This window comes from Pseudonaja textilis, chromosome 1, assembly GCF_049901715.1.
Source record: "Pseudonaja textilis isolate UNSWEBS1 chromosome 1, rPseTex1.2, whole genome shotgun sequence".
Classification (NCBI taxonomy): Eukaryota; Metazoa; Chordata; class Lepidosauria; order Squamata; family Elapidae; genus Pseudonaja; species Pseudonaja textilis.
The window spans coordinates 68513177-68535892 of NC_141990.1; the positions used below are offsets into that span (position 1 = coordinate 68513177).

A 22716-nucleotide genomic window follows, 5' to 3' on the forward strand; every position below is an offset into this window, starting at 1 on the left:
TCAAGGAATTTTGCTTTGAAAAATCCCCCTCCATGTTCTCATTTTTTATGCAGATTCTATAGTTTCAATCCCTCTACCTTCAAAACTTTCCCTCTGCTCAAAGAAAGACTTTTCCATCAAATTTACTGCCCAACATAAATTTAATTCTAAATTTTGTTATTGGCAGAATGAAAGGTAGAACAATTTCCTAGGATCAAAGCGTATGTTAGACCAAATGTATGGTCTGTTGGAGTAACTTCCACCTAGATCCCATCTATTCATTAATAATCTGCAACTAGGCAAGGTATTACCAAAATGATTTTTAAGATCACACTGCAACAGGATTATTCTGTATAAGAGTATGTAATCTATGAACAACACCTCAGAGGTCAATAATGAAAGTCTTGAAAGCCACCCATCTCAGTGATTCAAGTAATCCCTTCTTTGAAAATGACCATGATAGCTCTATCTCTTAGATAATACAGTCTTAACTGCTTCTACTACCAACCCCATTTTCACACTTTAGAATTATTGCTGAATTTTTCTGAAATGTTTTAATGTCAGCCAATTAAGATAAAGTCAGCCGATTAAGCTTGCTGACCTTCTCCATCATCATATGCCTGTTATTATATGACAGGACACAACTGTGACATGAAATTAAAGTATTGCCTCAACCTTTTCCCCCTTTCTCTCACTATTTCCTTGCATAAATGTTTGGCCAGCCCATGCCACAAGTTCTCTTCACAATTGGTTTCAGTAGTCATTGTTCACTAGACTTTTCCTTAGTAAGTAGACAGAATTCAACATTAAGTATCTCTACATTTATCTATATAGAAGCTTACCTGCAGAAATCAAAAAGGTAACAAATAACTAAAGTGATGTATTTCAATATCCTTTCAAATAAATGCACACTAGACAATATTAACACATTGAAATGTATGCCAATTAATGTACACATTCCTAAAAATATATCCTGTGTAGACTTAATTTTAATGACCAGCTGGAAACAGAAGGTTCAGAAATATGCTATTGTAGTTTCATTTTTCACTTGCACATATTTCTTCATTTGATCACAGCCAAATTGTATATTGTACTTATCATTTGATGGAGGATGGAGAAAGAAATGGAAAAATAACCCACACAGAAATGTAATTATGCATCTAAGTACAGATGTTTGCTAACTAGTTTATATACAGTGGTGACCTCAATAGTTGATAAATGCACACACAGAGAGAGACCAATTCCACTTCCCATCAAAATCATAGAGTTCAGACAGTATATTAGCATTTGGATAAAGGGCCAGTTTAGAGCTAACTATAGTTCTACAAAATAAACTGTCCCTGTAAAGTCTGTAAAATTTTATTTTAATAAAATTTGGGCATCTAATTTCATGAACTGAAATACACGACAATTAGCATCAACATGGATAAAGTGGTCACTTCCAGGTTATCATTAAATAGCTCAGACTATCTATTGCTCCCACTGTCTGAGAAAAACTTAACTGGGAATCATTTGGTAAGCAAAAAAATTCAGCTGAGGTACTGGATGTGCACCCATAGCCCCACAATATGCCAACATATTAATGATTGACCTAGAAAAATGTTTCTTCAGTTCTGAATCATCAAACCTTAATGGAACTTATGTTAAGTTAATGTTCTCATTGTTCCATTAAGACCATGACACCATCAGCCTAAGCCTGTTCCACTCTACAGAATAAAACCACTACATTTATGTCATACTACAATTACCTGATTCAAAAACATCATGTTAAACAGGAACGTATAGACTGACATGCATACTTTCACGTTCCAGATTCCATTTAGAATATATCATCCAAACTGCTCTCTGTAGCCAGTATCTACATTACAATCACATTTGTTCTGACTCATGAGGCAAAGATAGCTAACTGATGGAATTAAACAAAACATTCAACAAGATCAATACACAAATCAATAGAGCTAGATTTATTCCCAGGGAGAAACCACAAAAACAGATTTCTGCTGACCTGCAGCTCATAACTGAAGCCACTCGATGCATTTTTAATAAGTATACTACAATAGATGCAAGCATTCTACTTTCTGAGGCATTTGGTGATAGATTCTTACTTGAATACAGACAACCAATAAATCCAACCTTGCTCATTCCAATAAATTTAAATCATACCTCCTTTAAGCCACTTCATATCTCTGATGAAATAAGCCACAGGTCAGAAAAGGCTATTAACAACTTTGTTACTCTTAAAAGATGCTACCAGATTCTTTCTGACTATTGGCGAGGACAATATTAATTTGAAAATTTGCAATGGAAAGCTCTTAGTGAAACCGGGTAATGTTCAGAACTTTCATAATGAACTGAAATCCATATATAAACCTTTACTTAATAGTGATTGCTCTGTTTGCAGCTACAACAGAATTATTTAAACTTATTTATCATTCTTAGACGTAGATAACCATTATTAAATATGCAAATTTGCAAATTTCCCAAATTAAACCAAATATGATATTGTCTTCAACAAGAGTTAAGCAACTTTGTCTGGCATTAGAGCCAAAATTAAGATGTATATCATGCTTATACATTACCTTTGATTCTCCTCCTCCAAGTACATTCACCATTACTTCCATGACCGTCTCATGCATCCCCAATGCCCTCATAAGATTAGGATGCTGATAAAAAACTTTATTGTTCATAATGTCCCTATTAGAAATAGAAAAATAGTAAAAAAAGAAAAAGTAAATTGAAATCTCAATCCTTTTATATCTAGTTATAAAATGTTACTGTCCAATCCATACCATTTAATGTGGTTTTTAAAAATAAAAAACTGAAATTTATTCAAAGTATCCTAGAGTAGATATTCTAAAACTGAAGGGTCACAAGCAAATCACTGGGGTTTCACACATCACTCCCACTCTGCCTGAACATATCTCAAAGCTCCTAGGAAGGCTTTCTGAACACCATCCTTCTCTCTTCCTCAAAATAATGATGTAAATGAACACATTTACATAAACTGGTGAATTAGATTGAATTTTGAAACTCTGTGAATTCAAGTGACAGCATAAAGAAAGTTTTTTTTTTAAAAAAAAGGAGTTATCATTACTACTTTTCAAATAAAATGGGGTCCTAAGATCAAAATATTTGAGAACCGCTAAAGTATGGGCAAGGATTCTTTTAGTTAATTTTAGTTGAAAACGAAATATTTTCATATAACAATTCAAAAATAAAATAACAATATGAGAAATGAAAACAACACATTCAGTTGCAAAAAGCAGGTTTTACGTCTCTTTGATTGTTAATCTGAATTCCACTGGTTTATTCTCTTCAAGGGAAAAAAAGATTGCTATTTTCTAATGGCTCATCAGTTAAATTAAATCAGGGCTGTTGTCTATTGAATATGGATGATGTAGAATTATTTCTAGGAGATCTTTAAAAAAATCATATATTGTTGTATAAGCCAGACTTTTAAAAATCAATATATAAAGAGATGAAAAATGTGATACTGATATGCTTGATTTATAGGAAGAAAGCATTATGGTTTAAGTTGTCTAGAAAACATATTACTTTGATCTCAGAAACCTTAAAAAGAAGGTTAATATATTAAAAAAACCACATTTCCTATATCTTATCTATATTTCCCCCATGAAATTATCAAATAGTATATATATTTTTAGAATAATATTTAATTCATTCAAGAAAAGTTAAAATACAAAACACCAATATTTTGGTTTTTCGTTCTTTAAAAAAAAGAAAGAAATTTCCAAATATTATCATGTGTTCTCAAGGAACCCGATCATTGTTTGGATTATTTCAATTTGAGTCAGAAGCCATAAAAATTAATTATAAATAAGCAGTATTCTAGTTTTTTGTTTCATATATTAGCCTACTTATCTACAATGTGAATTCTTTGAAGCCTATGAGAATAAACTTCTATCACTGTCTTCTCTGCTAGTAATCAACCAAAGGCAATTATACAACTTTTAGATTATCAGTAGAAAGGAAGGTTTTACCCTAATCCACGAATCATAAGTTTCTCTTCTTCTTTGCCCATTCTAACACTGAGGAGAGAACGGATCTGGCCAAGAGATGCAAGCAAGTTGATGGTATCTTCCACTGATACACCATTTATAGTATATGTCTTGGGCATGGCTCGAACTAGGCCACCAACCCCATCATATTGGCGGTGTAGCAAAACAAACATGGCTCTCACCAACTCTGGGTCTTCTATTACAGATTCTTGAGCCCAACGTACCATAGTTTCTGATATCAGCTGTTGGAGAGTTGCTAGATGTAGAAAGCATTAAGACAAACATACAACAAGACCTTTTTTTCACTTTTAACAATAATCATCACATGCTATGCCAATTTGGACTAGAAATTCAGAACGATTAATTTCTGAAAAAAGCAAATTATCAAATAATACATAATCAAATTAGAAATTATATGTGTAAAAAGTACAGAGTCAATTGGAGATGAAGAAAGAGTTGCTTCACTAGATTTTGGGCTAGAAAAATCCAAATTATTTTTTAAAGGATCATAATAAAAAAAAAAATCTTTAAAACAAAATTACAAACTGAAAATAATCATTTAACCAATTGAATTTATAAAGCAAATGGATGAATGTCAATATAATAATCACCTATCAAATAATGATGAGAAAAGGAAACTGAAAATATGATAAACTGCTGTCATGCAATGACCATCATTCCTATGCATATGTGTTCCAGAATAAAAATTAAAATATATAAATGTATATAAAATCTGATGGGTCACATTGCAGAAGAGAGTTGCCCTAACTATGAAACTTCCAGAAAGAAAGAAGTAAAGAATTTAGTGTAAGTAAATCCTTGCACGCATCATTTTCATTCCCTCCCGAAGACCATACACCTATTCCCCCACCCAGAAACACACATTAATGCATCCTTACTAGTGGAAAATTACTCATTTGCTCAGTATTTCGTTAGCCTATCTGAATTCCACTTGTTTTGCATCCCATCTGTTCAATAAGGATTTGCCAGAAGCTACAGCTTCTTAGTCAGCACTTTTGAACGTAGTATTATGTTCCAGAACATGCAATAATTTCAGAATATAAAAAATTAAAATACTGAATTTATAGACATTTAATTCTGAAAGAGATTATAGTATCAGAATGAGAGAATTATTAAACTATGCTTACTTTAGATTCAGGTAACAACTAAACCTTATTTTACTTTACTTACATGGTTTCTTGTTATTATCATCAACTAGCTTCTCTGCTTGTTTCTTTTTCAAGTGTGTGACTCTTTCTACAAGATATAGCAGGCGACCTTTAATAGTTAAATCACTGTTTCCATCTAGAATTCCATCTTCGTCAAGCTGAATACCTAGACATAAATATCAAATATTTATGACAGCATTAAAACAACTAAACAATATTATCTGTATTCATTTCCAAGACTATCTTCAGAACTTTGAGAGAAGTTAATACAGTGCTTCATTATTTGAAATCATGCCTGGCTATAATTTTTGACTATTCCATAAATCAATCTTTTAATTAGAGAAATGAAGTGAATGTTGATTCCAAAAAATCATTAAGAGTTTTCAATATAGCTACCATAATTTGATTAATATTTTCAAGAACATCATTTATTGACGTATAACTTCACATAACGTGTCCTTTTCGGCATTGCAAAAGAGCATCCTAATGGTAAACCAGGGGCAGAAGGCGTGTGCTATACTCTGCCAATATTACGGAGACTACATTTCAAATTCCAAACCTAGTTCTGGAAAAAAAAAATTGGCCAAGTCCTGCCAATTTTATCTTAGAGGCTCAACATGATTTCCCTAAAGCTAGATCAAGGCATCTGTTTTTACATGAGACAGCAGGTTCTTGAAGACAATATGGATACTGCAGTTTTAACACTGTATTCAATATAATTTTAAGTCTTTGTATTAGAATAATATTTCAATCTACCATATTTTGTTCAATAAAACTATCAGTATTTTATTTTCTTTAATATTTGGAGCAGGGAAAGAATATTCAAAGTTCAGCTTTACCGCAATGTGCCATCAGATCTTCATGAAAATCCAGGAGATGATCCCTGATTTCTTCAGGACAAGGACAATCATTTTTATCATCCTTAAAATTCAGCAGCATGTTGATCTTTAAAAGTGAATATATATTTGAAGTAATATGTAACAGGTGATATGTAGGTAGAATGAAACATTTACTACAATATTATTAGACTGAAGTCATGTTTTGAAACTTCCCATGGAAGGAAAGGGTGGAAAGAAATACATGTATTTTATTCATTCTAATGAATTATCATTATAGTCACATTATATTTAGAACAGCTCAGTAATTCAGTTCCCATAAGATATATTGAAAGAAATGATGCAGCCACATCTTTGTCTCTTGACTTGTATTACGACATTATCAATGTCATCTAGGATTCCTTTCAGTACTTGTTAGAGATGGTTTAAATCAGGGGTGTCCGACCTTGACAACTTTAAGACTTGTGGACTTCAACTCCCAGAATTCCTCAGCGGCTGAGGAATTCTGGGAGTTGAAGTCCACAAGTCTTAAAGTTGTCAAGGTCGGACACCCCTGGTTTAAATGGTGTTCAGGATTTTAAAACTTAAATTAAAAATGGGCACCCTAATTTATCCTGTGCAATTATTTAATAATTTTAATTTATCCTTTCACCAACAGCAAGGCTCACAAATAAAATCTCTTGTTACATACATAAAGCGGCATTTTACCAATGCTGAGTTTTACTTCTGTGCATCAAAAGTTTAAAAGAGAGCAAGATAAGGAACTAAAAGAGCAACTATCCTTCTTTACTTAGTAATAGGGGACAGCATGCTTGGGGGTAGGACTGGAGGGAAGATGTCAACAGTGTTTGTCTCACTCTTTAGAATCAGAATTCCAATAGCTTGTTAGTAATGAATATCCAAGGCACCTTCAGATTGCCTGAAGATACATACTTCAAGGATAGAAGAGAATACAGGGTCAACCGAACTCCACATACAAAAGTGGAAAAGAAACCACAGGTAGTCCTCAGTTCAAGGTTATTATGCTGTTGAAAAAGTAACTTACAACCATTGCATGGTTATATGTCATGCAATCAGCATGTAGGCTTTTTGCAAACGATGGGCATTTAATCTGTCACAATATTCCATGCTTATGTGATTGCCATTTACGCATTTGCTACAAACAGCCAGAGTCAATGGAAAAGCCAGCAGCACAGTTGCAAGTCATGGTTATGTGATATCTCATTTAACCATCATGGGTATTCGTTTAATACACGGGGAAGAAGTAAGGTTGTTAAGTTCATTGTGATCATGTGATATCTCACAACAGTCACATCACTTAATGATAAAATTTGGCAGTCCCAATTTTAGTCATTAAGTGAGGACTACCTGTATTTATAAACCTTTTCAGTTGAAAAGTTAGAAGCATTCAAATTAGAGATGACTAAAAATGTGCACAAAAAAAATGAATACATCAGAATTCTACAAAGTTCATCTCACCAAAAGGCAACTGTTTAATGTATGAGGGGGTGGAGTGTCCCTACACAAAATACTTCAATCTACATTCAGTCATAAACAATTGAATTAATGTCAAGCCTGATCCATATTTTTCACGGATGGCAAAATGCTTATCAAAAGTGACTGCTGCTTGTTAAAACACAATAGCCAAACATTATGGAAATCAGAATTTTTATTCACCAAAGCAGTTTAACTTTTATTTAATGTCTGGTGTACTCTGGTCCAGGAAAATTATTACTTTGTACAGATTTTTTTTAAACTGAACAAACCCCAATATTAAAGTATTTATTAGGTTATTAACCTGCTCCTGTGGTGGGGATCGAAATTCTTTCGTTTTCTTGGCTGTCAGAGCTGCAGACATATTTAAAGCCTGCATAACTTCATTATATCGGAAACGCTGATTTTCTTGAAGTTTTGCTACAAAATCATCTGAAAATGCTACAATGGCTTCTATTCTGTGGCGTATCTGGAAGTCACACAGATATTGGAGTAAATGGCACATCTGAAATAAAATTAATAGAACAAAACAAATGAGGTAACATAGTTTTAAAACTACAATTTCAAATATGGGGTATTCCTTTTATTTGACTTGGGTCATTTCTCTTTTTTAATACAACCCATGTCCATTGTCATCTGTTTCTATTTTTAAAACCTTTTATTCTCTCCATTTCAAAACACTGAAAAATTCAATTTTCTACCCTTATCTTTCCCTCAGCTTAAAATTTTAATTTCCTTTTGACTACATTATTTGTGATTAATGTATTATTTATTGCATATTGACAGTTTTATTCTGTCAATTTTTTTCTTCTAAACATTCTTCTCAATATGCATATTGTAAATATTCTTTTCTATTTGTATCCACTTTTGTCAATATCTAGAACCTTTTCTTAAATTGCCAACCCAAATTTTTCTTTGTTTATGTTTGTATGTATAAAGGGACATAAATGTGTCTCAAGTAGAAAAATAATCCATAAAATATATTAACTATGCATTATTTCATGATTACCTGTAATTTGACGGGCTCAGGAAGCTTCATTTGAAGAAGTCCTTCTTCTGGAACCTTCTCTCTTCTGATTTTATCCACAGCTGTTTCTAAATTTAGACTTTCTGTAACTAGTTCCTTTGTTAATATTCGAGTTTTATCTTCATGGCCTTTATCTTCTTTAAACACACTGGTCTCAATGAGCTGCAAGATATGCTTCAGATCTTCATTGTGGAAGACTCCCATTATAAGAAGGGTATAAAAAAGCTTGATCAAAGGAACAAACAGAAATTCTGTAGTACCACCTACTGGATCTCTGACATGTAGGCTACCCTCCTGAACTGCTTCTGTCAACATCTCTATGGTTTTAGACTTTAAAATTTCTAAAGGAAATTCAGGACTATATTGGTAGCACTCACTATTAATTCTCACAAAACTGGGAGAAGAAAACTGTATTCTGGGTCGTAAAGATGTACTAAGCCCGATACCTGGTAGGCCATGTTTTTTGTGTTCATCAGGAAACAAAGTAATGCTTTTAGTCTCATCTGTCATTGGGACAATGAATTCATTGTTCATCATCAACCTTGCAGTGGCATAGCTATTAAGGTGAATATCAATGAGAAGATCATAATAGCCCGCACGTAACAAGCCTGGCATGTATTTGTTCTCAATTGCATAGAGAAGCTGAGATTCATCAACATGGCTGCACATAGCATGTGCAACTCTGTTATTCCCAAGAGCACAAACTGCTGAGTATAGCCTGAGAGTATGATAATGAAACTTTAGCAGTTCTTCTTGTTCTGACAGTTCTAAAATATCTATAGACCTGCAATAAAAAAAGGAAAATAATTAAACATAGCAGATTTGAGGTTTTTTGTGTAGAAAATGCTTTTACATCCATACAATCAGCTTTCTAAAAACAAGTTCACAATTATTATCTTACCAATAAGTCAGTCAATTGATAAGGCTTACAATCTAGTGAACACATTTACATATGCAAACATGGAAGCAAGCTTAGTTAGACTTTCAACTATTTCCAAATTAGCTTTCTAAGCGACTAAGTATAACTCTTTATAGAGTAATTAAAAATTTTCACCAAGAATTTAGCTTCTCTCTTAGCACTTTGATGTATTCAGTAACTATACCTAACAATTGTTAGATAATATTATTTATCCTTTGGAATTAAAGACACAGTCTTCTACTGGGAATAACCATGACTAATAGAAGATGACATCTTTTGCAAAGAAAGACTTAAAGGTATTTCCTGTGATTGAAGAACATTAGTTGAAGGAAGCAAAAATAGATTATGGGAAGGTATCTAGAAAGTAACAGGCTGTTAGTTCATGGCCTTAGCCATGAAAGGCAGCTGAGTGACTTTGAGACAGTCATTCTCTCTCAATCCAACCTACCTCATAGGGGTAGGTTATTTTGTGGGGAAATAGGAGGAAGAAGTTGTGTTGGATATATTCACTGCCTTAAGTTATTTATACGAATAATGAAGGTGAGATATACAAAATAAAAAAGTAAAATAAAATACAGGTGATAAATAGTATTGATGTAAACTAGATTTACCTAGTTTCAATTTTCTTTTCCTATTGCCCTCCTTCCCTTTGCATATTTGATAGTATTTTATGAATATATACTAACATATCATTTTTTCCAGATATTTAATTTACCATATACGTAAGATCAACATCTTATCTCATTTCATCTGTAAATGCAACCAAGCTGTACCTGTTTTCCTCTGGAATGTGAAGGGACATGAACTGCAAAGACTCCAGGCACTGCATTGACCAGCCCTGCCGTTCATTGATCCGTGATATATCAATCTTCAGAAACTGATTTGGTACTCTGCTCCAAAGAACATGGGTCAAAAACTGAACATGGAGACGAGGTGGACATTGAGGAAGTGGATTTTTGTGCTCACTTTTGAACAAGCCAGCTGACAACGGCATTACATTCTGAAAACAGAGCAAAACAGTAAATGCAGTAAAACCGTACTGCAATAAATGCAGTAAACTGGGGGGGGCGGGGGGGAGATAAACTCAATCATTCATATACATAAATATATGTGTGTATGTATGTATACACACACACACACACACGAATGAAATGGTCATTATTCATAAATTGGGAGAATAGGTTGCATACCTGCAACTGTGTTTGAACTGTCATCTTATGCATTCATACATAAAGATCATTCTGTGAAAATGTAACAAATATAACAAACATTCTAGAGGATGAGATGGAAAGGGGAAGAGTACAAAAAAAAAAAAAGTTGACTGATGTGAATGTCCAAAGTTAGTTTTGACAGAAATGCCACAATTCAACTATAACTACTCTGTCAGTATGAAAATATAGAGATCTATGCAAACAGTATATGGTTTCCTAGCCAATGTGATTTTAATAGTCCATTATCCATGGATGCTAGCGATTCAAAAAGTTGCAGAGGCTTCTTGGATGAGAAGCGAAATGTCTTCAAAGAAAAATCAGAAAATCCAGTTGCCTCTTGAAAAAACACCTTTGGGACAATCATGACCTGGATGACTTGAGAATCTCCATAGACAGGAGCACCATGGTTTCTTAGGGAGTAGGCAGTTCATTCTGAGACAAAAGCCCAAAATAAGAAATTGTGTAGTCCTAAACTTGAATGGGGGAGGGTGGAATAGGTTCAGGGAAACCACATTCTAAAATCTCTCTTGGGTTAGAAGATTATAGCTTTAGTCTGGCAAGATCCAGTCATTCATACTTTTAAAAAGGTAAAAGGACTCTATTGGATTCCATTGTGTCATCTTTGGACTTGGGCCTGATATTGCATGGAAGGAAAACCATTGTCCTATAGTCCCAATGAACTCAGGGACTGTGTGTATATATAAAAATATTAATGCTGGCACAGAATCAAACCTTTCCATGAACTGAAGAGTATCAACGGAAGAACATATTTGTGGCTTAGAGTTGAATTGTGGGGTCCTTCGTGCTCTCTGAGTTTGGTTGTTTTCTTGTAGACATTTCATTCTCCAGGGTTACCTAGTTGGATAATGAAACATCTGTAACAAAACAACCAAGCTCAGGGAACACCAAGAATGCCTCTAAAGAGTATATGAAACATGATAACAAAATCTGGTTTGGAACGAAGCTATCAATAACCAGACTATGTAATGTATAACATCATATTCTTCTGTGCCATTTGGCAGGGTTGGATCTTTGGAAAAAATATTTTGAAATTATTTTAGTTGTTCTATTCCGAGAAGATGCCAGGCTCTACTTTGACACTTGATATCCAATGGTATCACATTGAACTCCACTTTATTCCCATGTTGTGAAGTATCTGCATGAAATTATTTAGCTTTTCCAAAAAGCTTTTTCTGAAAAGGATTGTACTGTTCCAACAAAACCAGGTTCACAGATTAGGAATTTCAGCTGTGGCTTGGAGTTTTGTTTTCAGTATTAAAATTAGTATATCAATTGTGATCTTCCTGAGCATATAAAACATATAATTATCATACCCTGATAACAATATAACTTAATTATTGAAATATGTTTTATATAGGACAATCCTTGAAAAGTGTCTGAACATTGCTTGTAGTAGAAAAAACAGCAACCAATCTGCTGATCAGTACAAAATATAAATGTGATATATTTCTTCTGTGAGATTCCTAGTCTTCCTTTATTTAGGAAGATACTTTTAAAAAGCCACTCATTTGCTAAATTTTTATTTATAATGTTTGATTTTAATTATTTTTAAAATTGCATGTTTTGTCATATGTACAGGAATAAGAGTGGCAAAACCTGGGGCAGAGTTTAAAAAAAGGATTATCTCTACATAGCCACAAATAAATTAAATACAACCTCTCTTGAATTCTGTTGACCCTTATCTAATCACAAGCAGATGTTAACCATCAGTTGAAAAGATTCTTGGGTATGATTAACAATAAATCAGTTTAATTGGACCTTCACTGTGGCTCTGATCTTTCATGTCTGACAATAAGCCACTATGAGGGATAGAATTAAGGAAAGGCATACATTCAAGTATAAACACGTAACTAATGTCAGAGAGTACTTTGGTGATAATCTCACTCCTACAAATGCATTTATTCTGATTAAAGTCTGAAAATTGAACAATAAAATAAACAGCTATGGTTGTGTGACTAACTACTTCTTCAATAAAAGAAGTCAAATTCTAATTCATATCAGTGTAGTCATAAAATATCCCAGTGTGACTTTGGATAATGAGATGGTCAGCAGATAAATTTAATATATAACAATAAAAAAGCTGATCTGCCAGATGCCCAATAGATAAAAGTATGACTTATGTCTTGGTAGTGTAGTGCTATTCCAAAACAGATACTTTAATTAGGTCTATCACAGGGGTCCCCAACCACCGGGCCACGGACCGGTACCGGTCCGTGGAACATTTCCTACCAGGCTGCCGGTTTGCTGGGCGCCACCATCTTGTTTGACGAAAAAGTGCTTCCGGGTGAGCTTTTCTGGTTGGAAAGTGGCGATTGGGTCCTGAAGGAATCCTTGCGCCTTAGTTTCATTGAAGGGGGTGGCTTCAAACGAAACTAAGGCGTGAGGATTCTTTCAGCACCCAAGGCAAGGTGAGCTGAGCGACCATCCCGAAGCCGTCCCGAAGCGAAGCCCATCAACAAAGGTACAAAGGAGGAGTTGAAGGTGGTGGGGAGAAGCGGGGGACGGCTGGCTGGCTGGTCGCTCGGCTCACCTTGCCTTGTCATGCGTGCTGATGCCGGTACCAGGCCGCAGATCATTTTGTGATGCCGGTACCGGGCCGTGGCACAAAAAAGGTTGGGGGCCACTGGTCTATCATACATTGGTGATACTGGAATTTATGAAGTCTTTTTCTTTTTAGAGATTACTTTCTCACACTTTCAGAAACCTTCTCTGTTTTTAGTTTTCTTGTTCAAAGAGCACAAAACTTATACACCCATCATTTTTTTCTCTTGTTTTCATATAAAACCAGACCTTGGCAGGGTTTCTATGGTCATAAAAGATAAATGGGAGATCTAAGAGAGAAGGGAATACATTGGGCTATGATTTTGTTACTGATTTTGTATATAACTCTATATTTACTCAATGTTTTTCTGTCAGTATAGATGATGGATGATGATGAAGTGAGAAAGGAAATGTCCACATTCCTACCACTGGGTAAAGAAAAATTTATCCCACTTTTATTACTATTGCAAAAAGTTCGAACTAGAGTATCAGGAATGTTTTAAATACAGTAAACTAAATGGGTGATAGTTACCTTTATTCGTCCCAACTCAAATTGGAAAACGTTTGGGCTTGTGGCTTGTGCAAATACTGCAGGGAATAATTTAGTACTTGGCTCCACCTAAGTAAAAAACAAATAGAAAAAAATAGTATGTCAAAGTAGGTATAAAGATAGTTTGCAGACAAGAACGTTATTAACCTAAGCATTTGCCACAATAAAGTTGTAAATCTTTCATAAACTACCATCTAAAGCTAAAATTGGGGGAAATTACTATTTCCTTTTAAAATATAATAAACATTAAGAAACTAATCAGATTTTGTTGGGCAACCTATAACCAAAAAAAATGCATTACCTGATAATAAGTGCTTAACTCTTTGCCATTGGTAGTGAAGGATAGGATACCAGTTGCAGCATCAACTAAGCAACCAATCTCTAATCCATTATTATTGCGTCCTTGCCCTGGACTCATGCTTTCTCCGGCACATACCATATAGCAGTTGCTTCGTTTAATACTGCATTTCAAAAGGTTGATAAAAGGTTAATATTACAAGGCAAGTTCCCAAACTCCATTAGGCTCTGCCATGTCTGTGATCTATCGAGTTCTCTTCAATATTAAAAAATATATTTGCTCACCAATGGGAAATTCCCACTAATACATGTGCAGAGCATTTCCAAACAGAGAGAAGATAAAGCAGCATAGTTTTCTAAGAGTAATGCATCTAAATTACATGATGACAGTTTTAATGTGTTTTTCTTTAAACCTGCTAATCATGAGACAATTTGTCATATAGTTACTAATAAATACTGTAAGCAAGCAATTAAGCAAATAAATACATGCAGATCAAATTAGACTTATTTCACAGCAATTGTTGTCAATGACTCAATGAATGCTTAACTCACATGTATTACAATAGGACTTCACAGAGAGCTAGGTCTAGGATTAGGATTCTTATCCAATACTCAATCCATTCTTGATGAAGTTAGAAACAATGGCTAGATTGAGGTTTTTTCCATAAACCTATCTGGCATATTTAGATTTACATTTAATTTTAAAAATAAACAATAGATGAATATTAATACATTTCATAAGCAGACATAATGATGACTACAAAGTTGCATATCTTTCTCCAAAGGCCATCTCTCCTAGACTAAATCAAACCACCTAGTAGGGCTGTATTACTATTATCATTCTCATCTTTCCTACTACCTATTTCCTTAGCTTCTTATGATTATTACTTTTTGTTTGTATCTTATGACTTAGGTTGATTGATTTTATTTAGTGTCCTATTATGATTTATGCTGATTGCTCATTTAGTATTCTATGACTATCACTGAGTATTGTATCTTATGATTTATGATGATTGTATTTTATGATTATGATCATGACTTGTTGTATGTACATTGAGAGCTTATGCTCTGGAGACAAATTCTTTGTATGTCCAATCACACATGGTCAATAAAGAATTCTATTCCAACCTGTTCTATAAATAGAAGGGAGGATGGAGAGAGCTATTGTGGCCTAAACCAAAATGCACACTACCCTCTCATTTGAGAGGGCTATGATTGGGATATTATGCTACTATGACTGTCTGTAAAGTTACAGAGAGATGTATTTCTTAGTCATGCTAGAATAGGATAGAGTTATAATGTCCAGGAAACTAGCACTTAAATACACTTCTATTACAGAGACTAAAATATAACTTTTGGATTCCACATTTAAAATTCTTGAAATGTGATAATTGTATTTTGCTCACAATTTGGTTTGAGTTGCAAAATAAATGTAAATCTTCATTCCAATGAAGCCCCTTAATATTGAGTTTCAGGGCTATATAATTGTATGCTAACAGAAGGAAAACTTCATTTTAAAAAATGGAGTACCCATCAAATGAAATATAGCGTAATATAATATTCATGTTAACATAAATAATTAATATGCATGATATCAATTTTAATAAATATTGCAATTTTAACTGGATAATATATTCACTGACTTGATGGAATGATTTGATATCAATTGTTCCTAAACAAAAATAAATAAATAAAGCCAACCTCTCATGAACTTTCCCTTTTTCATCTCCTAGGGTTACTGTAACAGTACGGACTCTGTCCAAATCAAAGCTTGTATCATATTGATGGAAATCAGATGTAATCCAGCCTACCCAAACATTAGCAGGTTCTTGTCCAGGAAATATACGTACAGAGTAATAATACTGTCAAGACATAAAAATATAACCCACAATATTAATATTTCACTTTGATCCAGTACTATCCTGATTTTTTTCCTGAAAAGTCCATCTTGTTCTGAAAATAATACCAAACTCAGAAGCTTAAGTAATTGCTAGAAGCAAAAATAGAATCTCTAGGACCATGTAAAAGTCAGAATCTTATCATTAATGTTTCTCCCAGTTTCTTCCCTATTAATTTACAGAAAATTTTGCTTTCTCATATAATAGGAGATATATACAAATGCCTAAATTTTACTCTATGAATCGTTCAATGAGGGAAATGACAGTTTCTAAATATGATATTAGAAAGAAAGAAAAGAAAAGAAAAGAAAAGAAAAGAAAAGAAAAGAAAAGAAAAGAAAGAAAGAAAGAAAAGAAAGAAAGAAAGAAAGAAAGAAAGAAAGAAAGAAAGAAAGAAAGAAAGAAAGAAAGAAAGAAAGAAAGAAAGAAAGAAAGAAAGAAAGAAATGCTTTTCGGGCTTGTGGAAGTTATACCTCTCTTCTAGGGATTCATTTATCTTGGACAATCAGGAAAAAAGTTGATCCTGGTAACATGCTTGTTGATTCCTAATGCTGGCTCCACAGGTGGCAGAGCATCACCTGAAAGCTCTTCACTAACCTTTTGGTACTTACCTAAGTTCCACATGTTAGTTATTTGTTTTGCAAACAGTTAAATTCTGAGACCAACAGACAATGCAATTTTTTTCAGCAGAAGTTACCATAGCTCTTGTGCTAAGTGCAATCATTTAATAATTTATTCTTAATTAGGTTGTTGGAGCTAAGTCTCTATTCCAGTGATGGCGAACCTTTTTGATCCTGAAACGGGAGCACGTGCGCGCGTAACAGAAACCAAAAGAATAGCTCCCTGGCGCAGCACACGTGAGTGCCAGAAACTGGAAGCTCAGCTTTCTGGTGTGTACATGCACGCCAGCCACCTGGTCTTCCAGTTTCTAATTGGCATGCATGCGTGAAGACCAGCTGGCCGGCATATGCATGTGTACCAGGGAGCTGGTCTTCAGATTTCCGGTGCTCCCACATGCGCAAAGGCCAGCTGTGTTTTTCTAATGATTTGCAAAAATTCCAGAAGGGGCATGTTTTGGGCTTTCCCTACATCAGAAAAAATAAAAATAAAAAATAACTACTAATGGCTTATTTATTTTTACCTTTCTGTTCCTAAATACATTTTTCATTAATATGAGTAGTCCTTGACTTTCAACCATTCTTTTAGTGATTGTTCAATAGCACTGAACAAAGTGACTTATGACTAGTTCTCACACATGTTATGTGATCAAACTTCGGGTGCTTGGCAACTGGTATCTAGTTACAATGATTGCAAGTGTTCTGGGGTCCTGGGATTATCATTTGCAACCTCCCTAAAGCGTTTCTGACAACCAAAGTGAACAACAGAACCCAGATTAACTTGATGACCACATGATTAAGAACTATTGCAAAAAAGTCATAAAATTAGCATACTATTTTTTTTAATTTCATGGTGTCGCATATTCTTAATTTGATCTGTTTGATATGTTATATCAAATGCACTTAAAATATCCATATTCTTTTGCTTATAGAAGCTATTGACAGTTATGGCAGCTTTTTAAAAGGTAAAACGTTATTTAACAGTAATACTGTGGTAAAATAATAATTTGTTCTACAAAATTTTCAGTGCCTATATGGCAGGATTGAGGTTCGCAAATATGGATGAAAATCATCACCTGAAATAAATCAACTAGCCTCAAATATATTGCTTATCACTTCCAGATATGTTGATGCTACCTGGAAAGATGGCATAAGTAAGGAAGATGACCTTAATGGAAATAAGCAAAAACCATTACATAGACAAATGGGAAAGAAGATAATATTTGGAAGTGGCTCAGGCAGGTGTCTCCTCAATTCATGGAGGTATAAGAAGGATAGGCCATGGGAGGAGGGCGGGGAACAGCATAATCAGATCTGTAACATTCTGTTATTGTAATTAATTTCAATAAAGGTACTTTAAAATTTTCTGATATAGTCTACCAAGTGGGACTAACTCATGTTCCTGCAAAATCAAACTGAGGATATGGACTGCTTTATTAGACATTTATATTAGTCATTTATAAATATATTATAAATGAAAATTTATTCCCATGAAATATTAGTTTAAGCTTCCAGCTTAACAACAAGTCTTTAAGACAAGTCCAATCATTTCTGTTCCATAGAGATATGCCGTTAATATATAATATTGTTCTATCATATTTGATAATTTTAATCTATCCTTAATGGAAATATGAACACTAAATTGTCATACTGTAGAGGTTTGCATTAGATAATCATAATCATCTCTTTCATCTGCTAGGACATCTTCAGTCAGTCTTGCAGAATGGCTTGTGCTATAGTCTGGCTTCGTCCTTTTCAGCATAAATCTGTATTGTATAAAAATGAAAAAGAGTGAATACATCTTTTTTATATCAGTTGATTCAGAATAATTCTGTATCTTTCATCGACTAAGGCTGAATTTAAAGCTATCAAGATATTCACTCAATTCAAACTGGCCCTTTTTTACACACTGGGTCAAAGTGTACAGTTGTTAATATCAGATAATATCTTTCAGGGTCAGGACAGCAAGTATCTCTTTACATTTGCAGACTTATAGTTGTTAAACATTTTATACAAATTTGTTTATGTTTCATTTATATTTCATGAACAGAAATGCTGGAACATAGAGAAAGCAAAAATTTAAAAACAGAAATTGCTATCCTTTTTATTCAGGAGACATCACAATGAAATTCATTGACAATATGGCAAGAAAAACATTGATTTGTATCCTTCAAAGTAAACAGTGTGTGAAACAGTTTGAAGAGATCAAACTATCTGACCTTTGCTTGAGGCGTGAAGGTTTCTCTTGTGTATAATCTTTGTGGTTATTGAACTCAGATTTTGCAGCTTCTTTTTCCCCACGGTCAGGTACAAGATGACCATGAGCAGTCTTCATGAGAACTTCAAAATCAGAATCTGCATCATAATCATCCAAATCACTCTTTGGGCCAAAAAGATTAGAATTTGGCATTCCTCCTCCAGGCATTTTAGAAAACACTTCTGCACATTCAATGGGCATGCTTAGACGATAAAACATGATGTCTGTTTTGCTATTTTGAGATCCAAAGGACTTCTGTGTGACTTTCAAGCATGGTGAACTATCTGCAGTTCCATCAATCCTTGTAACCTATGAAGTGCAAAAACTCAATTGTAAAATGTATGGAAACATAAAACAAAATGTTGTCTTTACTTATGCTTAATGGTTTCTTACAGTATATAAATAAATATATGTTTATTCTTGTCCTCTGTAATATTGTGACAGGTGTGATGAAATGTAGGTTTGACTCAGAGAAGGGGCAGGAGAATGAAGCACCATTACAGAAAAGATATGAGTTCTACAAAACTAGAAAATGTGAAAAAGAGCCTGATATTAGATTAATACACAACTCTGTTTTAATTACATTAGATATAGGTTAGAATCAGGCTTTGACAAGCATTCAAGATTCTGTTTTAATATGCTGATTGCATTAGAGTACATTCTAAGACCCTTAATGATTCCTGTTTCTGAACTTGTCTATCTTGAAGCAAGATAAAATTACTTACTAAAATATTTCTTGTAGAGAGTAAGAGACATAATTTCAGCCTATTGCTTTTAATTTTTTTATTAACCTAATATTGGACTCTGAAAGACAACATTTTGTTATAAAAATATGTAGGTGGATTAAGAATTATTTATGGATACGAATAAAAATTCTGCTTTTTCTCTTTAACTCGAAGTCTTTGGGCTTACAGTTAAGAAATATGCTAGTTTATCTCTTTAATTTTACATTCTACATTTTAAGGTAAATATGTAGACAGGATAATAATATAGTATTATTATTATTATAAAATAATAATAATGAATCATTCCATATATTTGACAGCATGTACATACACATATATATTTGTTTTCTTAAGTTTCCACGGGTATTTATATGTATGGTATTCAGCTCTGTTCAGGTATTTTCCCATGTCATTATAGTTGTGCTTTTAAAGTTGTAGCAACGTTTCAGCAGAATCTCATCTGCCATCATCAGGCTTGCGTATTGTGTTCGTCTGTGAGTCAGGCTTTCACAGCTGTTTCTGTTTTAAATTTGGTGCTAGCCTACTGCTGTGCCAGAATGTTTTTTTTTTCTTCATCCTGATTGATTGGGAGTCTTGGACTGTGTTTATTGGTCTTGGAGTTTGCTGTGTTCTGCTTGATTGGTGTTTCTAATATCTTCTGACTGTTTTGTGGCTTTTTTTGTCTTGACTGGCTGGCAACATTGTGTTTCCTGTTTTGGAGGCTTTTAGTGCGGCTTGGCTTCGGGTAAACGGATGGCTATCATTTATTAGGAAGCTAGGTTTCATCTGGGTGCCTGGTTGGGGTGTGTTTGAGCTGGGGATATCTGGGGGCATCTGTCTGTGCCCAGGTGTTTGCTTGGCTTGTGGTGTGGAGATTTTTTTTTTAGCCTTTTTTGTGAGCCTGCACTCACAAACAAAAAATTATCCAATTATAAATATATAATTTTAAGGATGTCAAATATATGGAATGATTCATCATTATTATTATGTGTGCATACGCACACTGTCAGCATTCCAGCAAACCTCTATTCCAATCAGTAACTTCAAGACAAACATATCAAAAGTGACCTTTATGAGAATACCACCTGGAACATCTGTGGAATCTCAAATCTAAAAGTTCTTGGGCTTTCCACTATTTCCCAAACTACGAATCCATCCCCCCCCGGTCGTCATCACATCACATGGCCCAATCACAATCCATCCAAAAGTAAGATCCTTATTTCATCCTGCGCCATACTAAATGACCTTGAACTAACAAAAGAATTTTATTTTGTCTACTTAGAGTTACTTAATTGAAATCACTCCCCCTCCCACTTTCTCAGGTTATGTGGCAGCGTGGAATAGGGCTTCCAAAGCTCACACACACACACATACATATACACACACATACATACTACATACTAGATTAACTGCTACCACTTACTATGTTCAATCTCCAAAATAAATTAAAGATTCAAACCTCAATATGTTCATGATTTGCTGGTACTGGAAGAAACTGAGGTAATCTCTTGCTCAGCCATATAGTAATGTCACGATTTGTATTCACAGCAAAAGGTTCATAGCCTTCTTGTAAGCCACAAATAGTGAAATATTTCAAAGTGCTAACATCTTTGCCAAAGTTCATTCTGCCCACCTGTGACAATCCCAGGCTACAGGCAGGTATAAAGCCTGCAAAAGTGACATATATGATATGTAAATAATAAATATTAACAACTGTTCACATGTACTTAATTTGCTTTTTCCTTATAAACTAGACAACTCCAATCAAGTCTTTAAAACACACAATATATTCCACTGATATGAATAAGAAAATATGCAGTTTGTTGTGGTACTGTTGAGTACAGAGGATAAAATAAGTGGGAGAAGGAAACGATACTATTGTTAGAGTCTGCAACCAATTATCCAACCAAAATTTCCTAATAGCAAGAGTAATTCAGTACTGAAATCAATTACCTACAATCATGGTGAGTTCTTTATTAATTCAGACTGGCTTGGACAAAAATCTATCAGAAATGGTTTAATCTGGATTCCTGCACTGAGCAGGCATGCAACTTTGATGGTCTAAATGGTCCCTTCTAATTCTATGTTTCTTTGAACAACACACCAGAAATATAAAAGAAGCCTTACTATACTCATTCATTCTCTAGCTGCACAAGTAATTGTTCAGCACCCCAAGCTCTTACAAATCTGTCCAGAAACCAGACCTTATCTATATGATAAAATCTAATGGATTTATCTATTGCCCTGGGCAGATTTACTATGGAAGAGGTCAGCTGCCTGCCCTGATGATATACAATTAAATCAGATGTAGGCAATGTCTGATAAGTCAAGGACCATAATTCAGCTTCTTGATCTTCTGAAGGACCACATACATCGTTGATACATTATGACATCCTCAGATGTGTGGTGCACTCTCTTTTCTGGACAAACTCCCAAGACAAACTGACTGCATTTGTATACTTAAAACCATCCCAAACTAGCAGTTATTGTTGCACCAAAATCCAACCACTTTGCTACCACATTTCAATAACATAATCCCAGAATGCTGATGGTTCAGACATAGAATTCTTGAGATAAATCCTGTCTCTGAACCATAACCTTTGGTTGAAATAAACGAATGGCTGGTTTTAAAAACTTCTCTAAGACAGCAAAGAAAAACTTGCTAAGGCAGCCAGAAAGCAGCACAAATTTGCTCAAGAACTTACCATCACCAACCTCAAAATCTTTAAATGCAAGTTCAGAACCTGAGTCATCAAGAAGGATTTCACCATTTAGCGTAAACATCATGGTGTGCTCATTCAGATCTACCATGCATCCCACAATATCTGCTGTTAGCCAAGTACGGCCAAAATGCTCATTTCCCTGGTGCCATCTCTGGGCCTAGGTAATAAAGATTTCATAACATAAACTATTATTTTAGGATTCTTTAAAAATATTTAGCTCTATAAGTAGATATCAATTGTAAATCTTGCAATTAATAACATAAAAATATTTTTTAAAACACAACTGTGCCACAAGTTTCTAGAGAATCAGCAACATTCAACGTTTTTGGCAAATAATTTATATATTATTCTCAATAATCTTACTGTTACTCCTTTTAAAAAGAAAAAAGAGATCTCCATTATTTTAGAAGCAGTAAACCCCTCTCTTCCCAAG

The 22716-nt window shown here is 34.1% G+C and overlaps 1 protein-coding gene across 1 annotated transcript in view; it reads right to left on the reverse strand.

Moving 5' to 3' along the window:
• Positions 1 to 22716, reverse strand: part of RYR2 (ryanodine receptor 2) — a 288713-nt gene that overhangs the window by 119039 nt on the left and 146958 nt on the right. The window contains exons 29-42 of the mRNA XM_087937122.1: positions 22266 to 22440; positions 21020 to 21228; positions 18798 to 19144; positions 18230 to 18344; positions 15765 to 15925; positions 14068 to 14227; positions 13749 to 13835; positions 10217 to 10443; positions 8507 to 9308; positions 7802 to 8002; positions 6007 to 6112; positions 5190 to 5333; positions 3981 to 4254; positions 2559 to 2673 (exon numbers count right to left, since the gene is read on the reverse strand). Of these exons, the coding sequence (XP_087793248.1) occupies positions 2559 to 2673; positions 3981 to 4254; positions 5190 to 5333; positions 6007 to 6112; positions 7802 to 8002; positions 8507 to 9308; positions 10217 to 10443; positions 13749 to 13835; positions 14068 to 14227; positions 15765 to 15925; positions 18230 to 18344; positions 18798 to 19144; positions 21020 to 21228; positions 22266 to 22440 (3123 nt within the window). The remainder of the gene's footprint in view (positions 1 to 2558; positions 2674 to 3980; positions 4255 to 5189; positions 5334 to 6006; positions 6113 to 7801; positions 8003 to 8506; positions 9309 to 10216; positions 10444 to 13748; positions 13836 to 14067; positions 14228 to 15764; positions 15926 to 18229; positions 18345 to 18797; positions 19145 to 21019; positions 21229 to 22265; positions 22441 to 22716) is intronic.